The 12,203-nt window shown below is 41.3% G+C and overlaps 1 protein-coding gene across 1 annotated transcript; it reads left to right on the forward strand.

Annotated features, from left to right (window-relative positions):
• Positions 1–4,388: 4,388 nt before the first annotated feature.
• On the forward strand, positions 4,389–11,146 carry ggt1a (gamma-glutamyltransferase 1a). Its single transcript, XM_028457910.1, has 12 exons — positions 4,389–4,561; positions 4,640–4,770; positions 4,848–4,937; positions 5,632–5,824; positions 6,334–6,494; positions 6,658–6,807; positions 7,110–7,246; positions 7,345–7,532; positions 7,636–7,763; positions 9,797–9,909; positions 10,001–10,114; positions 11,000–11,146. Exons 1-12 carry the CDS (start codon positions 4,389–4,391, stop codon positions 11,144–11,146), a joined length of 1,725 nt encoding a protein of 574 aa, XP_028313711.1.
• Positions 11,147–12,203: the final 1,057 nt, after the last annotated feature.

Genomic DNA, 12,203 nt, shown 5'->3' on the forward strand with positions numbered 1-12,203 from the left:
CATCCTTCAAAGTGGCTTTGAGGACTTTGATTCTAATTTGTTTGACCTTATATTTTCCTGTCATGGTTCAGACCCTTGGACAGGCAGTCCTAAAATAATTATCATTTCCTGTGGCTCCATCATCTTATCACTCTGGCCCTCCACAGTATTTCCCCAGAGGTTGTTGGTTTGATTGAAAGATGTTCTTAATTTAATGTATCACTCCAATTAAACTAATTCACTTAGTCAAGTCGGTCCTTCTCCGCGTCGTGCTGATAATAACCTTTACCCTTGCCTACACTTTTCCTGTTAATATATAAGATTTTCACATAAATTTGTGATTGAGGAATAAAAAGTATTGCTTGACCTTTATCCAGACATAAAACAATATTTGTTATTTACATATTTCCTTTCTGGCACCTCTATTCTAGCACCTATCTCTTTTGTAGTTTGTGCATTCTTCTACCTGTGCCTTCATGCAGGTATCAGATATGATTCTGGCTCTCAGGCTCTAATTATGGCTTGCATGTACTATCTATTCATGACTGATATTGTCTACCTAACACTTCACTAAATTTTTGTTCTGTTTACTTCGGTGCCAGTTAAGGCACCACCTTTGCTTTTACAAGCTTTACCTCTTTTTCTTCACCTATGGGGTCCATAATTTGGGGTCCTTAAGGCTGGATGATACCATGTAAAACTAAAGAAGATCATCTATATTTGTTTTTATTTCACCCACTATATTGGGTATATTTGGTTAACATTATACAATTAGCAGCAAAACACTGTTTGTAGATGTAGATGCAGTTCACATGCAGTGCGATGTATATTCTATTGTATTCTATTCTATAAACCATATCTGAAGGACTAAGCAAGCCAAGACGATCTTAACAATGAAACTCAATCAACAGACAATTTCTAACCATTGGGGAAAGGTAACTTACAGGTGAACACAGTGAGGGTGGGGAAATGAGTAGAAGTTGAAGGCATGAAACTAAGACACATGGGCAATGATAATGTAATAATACAGTACTCTATAATTTAAGGGAAATGATTATAAAAGTTATCCACTTTATCTCTGCCAGGTATATGTGTTATTTTGAGTCTGGGAGAATATATTTAACCTGTGAAAACACACTAGGACAGTGAGAATTATGCATAGAGTATGAAAAATGCTTTGATGTTGGTTCTTGCTGTAGGAGGAAAATAATGTACAATAATAGTAATTCAAGCAATGACTATTAATTTGTCTCACCAAATGTACCATAAGTAGACAGAAGTACATGGGTTTATTCTTTAATATGTTAACTCTAGCACAATAATGGGTGAAAAACTGAGTTCACTAATAAATAAAAGAGGTGAGTGATCACCTATAAGAGAAGCACATTCAACAGTTTGTCTACTGAGGCACCACCAGTAAAAGGGTTTTAGTCACACATAAAAATACATAACATGACCTCCTTGTCCACTATAAACATCTCTCTGTGTCCCTGCAGGCTGCATTTCACCTGCTGCTGAGACAGTACAGGATTGTGTGATTTGATTTGCTGCAGTATTTGTATGCAGGCGGCTGACACAACCTTATATGGTGCTAGTACTTCTCTCATAGCAATGTCAAAATCAAAGCTCTAAGCTCCAAGCTAAGACATAACAATATAAACAACCTCCTGCTAGTATTTCATTAAATGGCCAGTGACAAACATATTAACTCTAAAAGAAGCCTTGTGATGTGCAAAAAAAAACAAATGTATTTGTCCATTCTGCTCTAGCCATTGAATGAAGCCTCTCTCATGAGGGTTTCTGTGAATCAGCCAGACCCTGAATAGAAGAATTGAAATTAGATTTAGACCCAATCAATACAGCAAAACACTACCAGCATCTTTGACAGACCTTTATCAGTTAGGCTGGGCAGTGTCCTCAGAATGGGATTTGTTGTTGAGAAGCAACCGCTGCTGATGTGAAACCTTTTTGAGCTTGTGCTTTCAGGTGAAGGCTCAGGCATCTCAATTGGAGGCAGGACGCCTACGAAATATGCCAAATAGACTGTGACATGGTTGCAGAGTTGAGCAGTGCTGGCGGCCGAGCCAAACACAGAGCTCTGAATAAGGGCTGATGCACCTTGCATCTGTAAAACAGATCACTTTCACCTTCACTTTGGAAAGTGTGGGAGATAGATGTGAGTGGAAAAAAGGTTATATTAGATCAGAGACACTCAATAGTTTCTCTCAAGTAGTGAGTGAGGAAGGCATTGGATGTTTTTACGAGTCTGTGATGGCGAGTGCAATCCTCTACTCTGTTCTTTCCTGGAGGAGCAGACTGAGGGTCGCAGACGCCAACAGACTCAACAGACTCATCCGCAAGGCCGGTGACATTGTGGGAGTAAAAATTGTCCAAATTGAAGGCCATCTTGGTCAATGAGTCCCCCCCACTCCATGATGTGCTGGTCAGTCAAAGGAGCACCTACAGCACCAGGCTGATCCTACCACAGTGCTCCACAGAACGCCACAGAAAATCATTCCTGCCTGCGGCGATCGAACTTGACAATTCATCACTGTAACCTGTTAGCTTTGATTGGTGTAAATATCTGTATTTTATATTATTATTATATTTGTATATTTGTATTATTATTATTACTTATCTTATTTAATTTTTTACTACTGTAATGTGTATGTATTTAATCCTTATTTAATTAACAGTCTTTTACTTAATTATGTAATTTTTTTCTTCTCTTTCTTTCTTTTGTTGCATCTGGTGGTGTGGATGGTGATGACAAAAAAGGTGGTGTAGAAGAAATCTTTGGGACAACTGAATTGCAAATATTATGACATTTATTGTACAATCTGAGTCCAAAAACAGGGTGTCAAAACCTGCTGAGAGCAGCTGGCCAGATCATTGCAAACACAGCAATCTCTGCAAACTCTAAAACATTTCCCAGCAAGCTAGTGCCTATATAGACAAGAGAAAGGTCATCCAACAGGGTCATATCTCTAACCTTAGCTCATCATCGTATATGGAATTACCTTGCTCTAGAAATAGTTGGAGAAAAAGACAACCTATAAATCAGTGAAACAGGGAGCTTGTTGTTTGACCCCCAAGTTTAAATATATCTGAATGGTACACTGACTCAAAAATGAAGGCCTCTAAGCTCTTTGTTATGATGTATTGAAAACAGTTAACCTTAACTGAAAAGAGTATAAACCTTATAATATCAAGATGTTAAATACTTTGATACACTTCACTTTCTTTGTTTAACGTTTATTCTTTTTATTTGTAGTATTTCTTGAGCGACTGTAATGCAAGTAATTTATCCCTGGGATAAATAAAGGACTTCTGATTTTAATTCTGATTCTGATTCATCACTTAGAGAGCTGACAGCCATGTCAGAAAGGAAAAAGAAGAAACGCATACTCAGAAGATTTTCAACCAACATTGCAACAAAAAAAGCGCAAACAATGCAGAAGACAGCTTTGGGACATGATTATTACTTTGAAAGCACAGTTTATGCACGTCATTCGGACAAACATCAAACATGAGCAATGACTGAGGTCTATCATACCTCACACCCTGTCTTTACCGTGGACTTTTGTTGAAAGTCAGAGGTTTGCTTGATGCCTATCTTGGATCTGGTTGTAGTTTTATGTACTGTTTTTCTCCCTCTTCCATCAATCCATAAAACCATTACGGCAAAAGGTGAGTGAACTACTTTCAAATTGTAGAATTTAGTTTAGGGTGGAGTACTCAAAGCCTTAATAGCTATTTATTCTGATATTGGCAGCAGACTAAGATGAGTGGCAGTAAGAATGCAGGTTCTTTACCCGTCTATTGTGTTAATGTGGTATTCTGTCAGTCTGCCCCAGGGCAGCTGTGGCTCCATTGTAGCTTACCACCACTGGTATGACTGTGTGAGTGACTGGTGTGAACAATAAATTGAAAAATGAAATGAAAAAGTTTCTGTAACGTGCTTTGAGTCTCCTCAAAAAAAGCGCTATATAAATCCAAGTCATTATTATTATTTTTTATTGTTGTTATTATTATTATTATTATCATTAGAGGACACTCTAATAATAATAATGGACCAATGTGAGTGTTCTTTGCTCCGTGGCAACAATGACCATGTGAGGCAGGTTTAGAATGTAGAATGTCTCTGCGCTGACGAATGACAGTTGAGGAAGTTTGGGTTTCTGTTTCAGAATTATCCTTGTCATCTTCCTTTGGAATTGTCTCAACCTCGAGAAGAGCTGACTGTATTTTCTGGGATGTTTGTGTTTCTCAAATATCCATTTTGAATACATATGGAGAAGTTACTGTGTCAGGGTGGGCAAAGTTTGGCTTCCTGTGTCAGAGATGTCTCGGGTTGACACCTGAAAACATATTTTCAATAATGAGTTTTGTCATTCCCTTGCAGGAAAATGGTTGGGAAGTCACTGATTGCTGGTGTGGTGGTCCTCCTGGTAGCTGCAGTGAGCCTGTTCCTGGGGATGTTTATGGGCTTGGGGAAGAAAACTGCACCTCACTCTTCAGACCATTTTTACTCAAAGGCAGCCGTGGCTGCTGATGCTGGGAAGTGTTCAGAAGTAGGGAGGTAAGAGGGTGACTCGTGACATTTGTGTTTGGACAGCATGTGTATTTCCTGGGTGTAAGAGCAATGTTTTGTTCCCAGGGACATTTTGAAGAAAAATGGTTCAGCTGTGGATGCCTCCATCGCGGCTTTGCTTTGTGTTGGCCTTTTAAATGCTCACAGCATGGGCATCGGTGGAGGGCTTTTCTTTGTCATCTACAATGCTTCCACTGGTGAGTGTGCAGTTGTCAGAGACTGGCAACGAGGCAATCGAAGAATTGGACTGATCAATAAATATTGGGCTGAACAGGGAAAGTGGAAACCATAGATGCAAGAGAGACAGCGCCAATGAATGCCACAGAGGACATGTTTGGCAACAACACCAAGCTTTCTCGTACAGGTAACCCACTATAAGCTTTAGCAGGATTTAATTACTTTTGTAATTTTAGATATTTCTTTCTTCAACACACATTGGAGGTCATAGTATTGTGAAATATTCAGGATAGAGAGTCTTCAGGATGGTAAATGGTAAATGGACTTGATTTTATATAGCGCTTTATCACCACACTGAAGCAGTCTCAAAGCGCTTTACATATCAGCTCATTCACCCAATCACTCTCACATTCACACACCAGTGGGACAGGACTGCCATGCAAGGCTCTAGTCGACCACTGGTAGCAACTTAGGGTTCAGTGTCTTGCCCAAGGACACTTCGACACATAGTCAGGTACTGGGATCGAACCCCCAACCCCTCGATCAGAAGACGACCCACTACCACCTGAGCCACGGTCGCTCGGATGAGGAACGACAAACCAAGAGCTTGAGGGTTTACATGCAGATTTTGATCTGCCTTTAAAATAAGTTGCATGTATAGTTTTAGGATGGAAATCCTCTCAAAAACTCACCCTGCACGTATTTCTGGTTTCATGAATATAATGTAATGAGAATATAATGTAATGAGAAAAAAAAAAAGAATATAACGTACAACATAAAGTTTAAAGTAGGTGTGTAAAACAGTGTTTGTTGTGTGTTGACTGACAAGGAGAGCTTATTCAATTAAATTAGAACACCTCACTGTGCTCTCTGCATGTCAGGAGGGTTGTCCATAGCCATTCCCGGGGAGATTCGAGGTTATGAGATGGCCCACAGAAGACATGGCAGGCTGCCTTGGAAGGAGCTGTTTGAGCCGAGCATAGCTTTGGCACGGGATGGCTTTCCCATTGGAAAAGCATTGGCTCATGCCATCTTCAAGAGCAAAGACTCTATTCTAGGAGATGCCAATTTGTGGTGAGAACGATTTGTCCAAGGTTGTTCTGTTGTGTTTGTTTTAAGAAATTATATCAGTAACATCTCATATGTCAGACATGAAGCTTCAGTTAGTGAATGCATGTTAGCATGAAGACAAATGCAGGTCAGAGGGAAGATACCTTTTCATTCATCTCAGCTGGATAAGATACTGTTTCAGGCTCACAAGTATTCATTAAATCAGATTGTTACTAAAGAAAACATACATACGTAGCAAGGAAGTACATAGTTTTATTAGTAACACTCAAGAACTCAGATGATTTCATTAAACTTCAAAAGTTTTTAATACCAAAGTAGTCAACACAATTATGCAGGTTTTTTGAACAATGCTCCTTTGAATCATGCAAAATAAATCAAACAACCACACAGATGAGCTTTCAATGTTAGTGGATGCCATTTATTAAAAACAGTAATTAGGGCCTTCTCATGAAGATCGATCTGGTGGTGTGAATGATTGTTATATGACTCAGCCAGTGTTTTTTTCATTTCAGTGAAGTCTTTTGTGATTCTCAAAAAAACATCCTAAAAGAAAATGACATTGTCAGATTCCTAAAGCTGGCTGAAACATACCAAAAGATAGCAGAAGAGGGTCCAGATGTGTTTTACAATGGGACGATGGCAAAGAGCATCGTTGAGGACATACAGGCAGCAGGTATTGTTTTTTTTTTTTACTGCTTTATAGATCAAAGTAAGAAATAAGTGGACAATTAATTAAAATAGGCTGTTATGACTTGGTGGAAATATCACAGTAAATGGCAAACTACAATGGGATCATTAGTTCTATTTTATCTTCACTCTTACACAACTCGTTTCAGGTGGCATTATTACTCTGGATGATTTGTTGGGGTACCAGCCAGTGCTGAATGAGAACCCTCTGAAGCTCAGCCTTGGAGAATACACCATGCACATCCCAGATGCTCCCTCCAGCGGTCCTGTGCTGGCGCTTATCCTCAACATAGTGGATGGTAAGCAGACTGTGCAGCCAGGCCAGACAGAAGAAAGGGTGAAAGATGCTCCACCTGCTTTGAAGTCTCAGCATGAAACCTGTGCTCACTTCTGCCAACCAATTAAATTCCTCATCAACACTCCATCTGTTCAGTTGCAGTCAAACAGCGTCTAATTTGATTTCTAATAAGGGGAAAAGTAATAGGATCGTGTGGGGATCATGTGATGATAGAATTGTGTTTTGTTTATTGTTCATAGGAGCTTTTCAACTGAAAATGAGAATCAAATCCTTGATTTTGTATTTCTGATGATTATTCGGCAGGGTACAACTTCACAGACCGAAGTGTGTCAACAGCTGAGAAAAAAACCCTGACGTACCATCGTATTGTGGAGGCGTTTCGCTTTGCTTATGCTAAGAGGAGTCGACTTGGTGACCCACGTTATCTCAACATTACTGAGGTTAACTGATCTTTTCTTTTCTGCACACCACTGCTTAAAGCTCTTTTGTTGTTTTCCATATGTTCTCCTTCTTTAATACCTTGTTTTGATCTCCCCAGCTGATCCAAAACATGACCTCAGACTACTTTGCTGATGGCATAAGGAGTAAAATTACAGATGACACCACACACCCTGACAGCTACTATGAGCCTGACTATTTTGTCCCAGACAACCACGGAACAGCTCACCTGTCGGTGATAGCTGAGGATGGGAGTGCAGTTGCAGCCACGAGCACTATCAATCTATAGTATGAGTCCATCAATTTAATCAAATTTGTATCCATGTAAAGCTTGGTGGTTGTGCATCATTGAAAACCCCCCAAAAAACATTCAAAGCTTTTTTCTCCCCAGCTTTGGGTCAAAGGTTATGTCTCGATCAACTGGTATCATTTTCAATGATGAAATGGATGACTTCAGTTCTCCATACATGACCAATGGCTTCGGGATTCCTCCTTCGCCCAACAACTTCATTTTTCCAGGTAAGACAGGAAGAAAGAGTATAGAAAAAGAATATTTACCATTTTACATGAAGAGGACAGATTTTCATCTGCCTAGATGTTTTCACTAGACTATCCTTCCTATGCTAGCCAATCTTCTGTCAATATACATGTCGTACTCACTCTCAATCTTTTCTAAATGGTGGGATTTCTACTAAGGTCCAATACAAAAGAGAGTGCATTCAGACAGAATTGTATCAAGATAATCAGAGTTGTCGGATGTGACATGGAAAATGGTCTAGTAGGGGTCACTACTAGTGCTGTTCCTCAAGAGTTATGATACATCCAGCAATGCAGGAGGCCTGATAAGTAGTTACTAGCATGTGTTTTTGGAGAAAGATACATTTATCGTGATTAAGTAGGAATACATTTAGAGACGGTTAAAGATGTTAGCCCGCATTAGAGCACTTCATGATATGCAAATGCTAAGAAGTTTGGCAGAGTAATAGTAAGGATTTCTAAATTGACATGAAATGTTTCCCAGAGCCGTTTAAGTGGAATTTTACACTGGTATGACGGTTTGGCTGGGACCCTTGGCGGGGGGCCTGACTTTGACAATAACTATGGCTCATCGCGTGGGAGGCATCAATGAAGGGTGATATGGGGCGCTCTGGGGGGCTTGTCCGGTGCGCCTGGTAGCCGGTGGGGTGACTTGCAGTGTCTCCTTGGTGCCCCAGGCGGCTGGGGATGTGGCTGTCTTCCTTGGGCGGGCTGCTACTGCGGGTGCTGCTTCTGTTCCGGTTCTTTCTGGCCTGGGATCCGGTCCCTGTTGGCTCTGCCCACTGGCTGCCTGTTTGGCGCGGCTCTGGCCATCTGCTGGGCGTGGGCCTTTGCTCCTTTGTTTGGATCTCGGGCAGAGGGCTCTCTGGGCCCTCCCCTTGGGGAGTTGGGTGCTGGGGTGTGAGCGTTGGCAGGGGGCCTTGGAGTTTGGGGTTGGGGTCGGTGGCGGGGTACGCTGGGTCCTTGGCTTCTTGGGTGTGTATGTGGGGGGGGGGTTGCCTCTCAGCCTGGGATCTCGGGGGTGTCTGGGGGGGTGGCTCCTTGCCCCCCACTTTTTCTGCTGGCCTGGCTGCATCCGCGGCCTAGGGGTGGCGTTTGGGTTTGCAGAAGCGGTTCTTGCACAAACATTGGTCATGGGTGCACTGGCATGCCTTGGGCTATGGGATAAACTTGTACTGGGCTTTACCTTAGATACATTGATCCCAAATACCAGTTTTAGGTATAACCACTCACTCCTTCCCTCTGTTCATGGTCACCACCATTATAAATGGTAAATGGACTTGATTTATATAGCGCTTTATCACCAGAGTGAAGCAGTCTCAAAGCGCTTTACATATCAGCTCATTCACCCAATCAATCTCACATTCACACACCAGTGGGACAGGACTGCCATGCAAGGCACTAGTTGACCACTGGGAGCATGGACACTTCGACACATAGTCAGGTACTGGGATCGAACCCCCGACCTCTTGATCAGAAGACGACCCTCTACCACCTGAGCCACGGTCGCACCTAAGCTCTACACTGGTCACCAGACTGGCTTAACATATTACACAACACAATAAGCACATTATGCACAACAATAACATCACATCTCACTTTCACTTTAAAACAATCAATCCCCACCCTTTTCATTTCCTACCCTGACTATAGCTTTTATGTTTCACAGATAGAGCTAAATTAAACCTCCAATTTCAAAATAAAGTTTGAGGAATGTCTACAAGTATGAACTGAATTATGTATTTTAACCCTGTAAAGCCTGAGCTATTTGGTTAAATAACTACCTTGAATGTGGAAAAATACAATACACATGTAAGTGATTTTAAACACAAAGCTTATTTGTATTTATTTCAATACAATCACATTTCTACACTGCTCCACAAACTACTTTGAACAGCAGTATCAATGATTTTAAAATGTGTGAATTTAGCTGGTGATTCCAGCATAGTACAACATAGGCAAAGTGTTGCTTAACCAGGAAACAGTGGTACACACACTTTCCTGATCTGTTGCAGGAAAAAGGCCACTGTCTTCCATGTGTCCAACCATAATTTTTAACAAAGAAAACAGAGTGAAAATGGTTGTAGGGGCCTCAGGGGGCACAAAAATTACCACAGCTACAGCCTTGGTAAGTCTGCTTAATGATTACTCTTCTTTAAGATCTTCTCACTGCATAATAATATAAAACTTGACAAGACATGTTTTCTTGCTGACAATAGGTCATTCTGAACTCATTGTTCTTCAAGTATGACCTCAAGAAAGCTGTGATGGAGCCACGAGTTCATAACCAGCTTAATCCAAATATGACTGTGGTGGAGCAGGGCTTTGAAAAGGTGGGTCAATAAAGCATTTCTTAGTTTGGTTCATCATGCTGTTACCAGATCAGCCCTTTTGCATTTAGAGCTGTCTTTAACTCTTTTTGGCAGTGAAACATCCATGATCCGAATCAATCAGGAGATGGATTTAAACCTTTCAACATTTATCAATAAATCTATGTTAATAATAGTATTGTGTAATTTGCAGCAAATTATCACAGATATATACTGTAACTTCCATTACCGTCTACTAATGAGAACAGAGGGGACTTGGTTTACTGAAAGCCAAACTGGGTACCAGTGGGCACTAGAGAGTTAAACTGGGAGCTTGTGGGCAATAGGGAGCTAGTCTAACAGCAATTTGGGCACTTTGAAGCTAGACAGAAAAACTAGATGACTGTAAGAAGGAAAGCTAGACCTACTGCTATCAGAGGCCATCATAGAGGACTGGCCTGGCAGAGCTGCAGTCGAGGGCCGAGGGTTCTCTTCTCGCCAATCGAATGTCAATGTATGGGTTGACTGCTTGAGACTGGGCTGGATGAGAAGGTGGGAAGATGCCACAGCACAGAAGCAGGAAAGTCAATGACAAAGAACTGTGTCCAAAGCGTTAGAGAGGGAAGCTGATTAGGAATGAATGAAGAACACCTGAGTGCAAAACAGGAGGGAGTGACTTGACTGACTGCAAAGGCACAAGCAGGAATATCTTAAAGCACAGAAATACACAATAATTAACTAATATCTAAATAAGACCACCAAGAAACACAGGGCCTAAAAACACACACTCAGAAATCATGAGAATTTAAGCTCTTGTGCATGTATGGCTTTGTTAAGGCTGATAATAGATCACCTGAAGGGGCTTTTTTAAATCTTTAAATCCCAGATTAAAATAAATATAATTTTCAGAGTGTGCTGGAGGGTCTGGCGCAGAAGAACCACATAACACAGCTGCTGAGAACTCCAGACTCGGTGGTCCAGGCAGTTGTGCGGCAGGGAGAGCGTCTTTGTGCAGAGTCCGATCCCAGGAAAGGAGGTTATCCAGCAGGATACTAAGCATCCTTCACGGTCCTTTTTGCTCAGTCCAAAGAAGGTATTCTCCTCATAGACCCTCGGACAGAATTTCCAAATGAGAAGAACCTGCACTGAAGAGCTTTAGTACATGACATGTCTTATGTGAGACAGTTTTTGTTTTACATAAATTTACTTACACAGCATTTCCCTAACAATTATAATCACTTTTGCATTTGGAACAAAGAAATACATCTAAATCAAGGGTTGGTAACACATTGATCTTGAGCCACAGGTGGGTCTTTTGTTCATCTGTTATGCATTTTAATCCAATCACTGCAACTTTTTTTTTGACCAATCGTTTAGTTCGTTGACAATGTAACTAATGTTGACAATGTAACAAACCCAGAGGTTTTGACTGATGTGTGTCTTAGCTAGAAATTTAAAAAAAATCCTTACGGGTGTTACTCCTGGAACAGTTAAGACACGCTCAGTCAGTCACCCATCAACAAACAAGACATCGGAACACCAACTCAAGCCCAACCTTGGAGACAAGGACAGGGCAACAGGGAGCAACACACACCTACGTGCGGAGACAAACAATGAGACGCACAAAGACAAACAGGGAACCTCAAGTTGTTCAGACACATTAACTCAACCTAACTGAGGAGGAAAGGAGAGAGGATGCTGGCACCATGTCACGTGCGTCTGGATGTGCAATCACACTTGCTGGGTATTTCATCAAACCCAGCACAGGGTAAAGTCCAGGTTTAACCTGAGACTCCGTTAAGCCGAGTTCTAACTGGAATGGCCGTTTCATCAACGAGAAAACACCTTGGTTACCATAGTAACACAGTCTGTTAGTCAAACCTGCTTCCGGTTTAAGCAGCAGGCTTGGTTTAAGCTGCAGACGCACTCTCTTGAAACGACATCATTTTGAAATAAGTAATTTAGTGATGCTTTAAAACAGCTGGAGCTGACGTGCTGGTGACGTGCTGACGTGGTGACGTATCGATCATTTCCTGTTTACACTCTACCGCTGCTTGCAGCGCTCTACTACTGTGTTCTGCTAACTCTAGTCAAACTTGTTGTCATTGATATT

Source organism: Gouania willdenowi, chromosome 9 (assembly GCF_900634775.1).
Source record: "Gouania willdenowi chromosome 9, fGouWil2.1, whole genome shotgun sequence".
NCBI lineage: Eukaryota > Metazoa > Chordata > Actinopteri > Blenniiformes > Gobiesocidae > Gouania > Gouania willdenowi.

Excerpts from the sequence above, each read along its gene's own strand:
- ggt1a (XM_028457910.1), top strand. The coding sequence starts at position 4,389 with ATGGTTGGGAAGTCACTGATTGCTGGTGTGGTGGTCCTCCTGGTAGCT. Across the intron at positions 5,825-6,333 it reads CTAGGAGATGCCAATTTGTG|TGAAGTCTTTTGTGATTCTC; the intron begins GTGAGAACGATT and ends TTTTCATTTCAG. Across the intron at positions 7,533-7,635 it reads ACGAGCACTATCAATCTATA|CTTTGGGTCAAAGGTTATGT; the intron begins GTATGAGTCCAT and ends TTTTCTCCCCAG.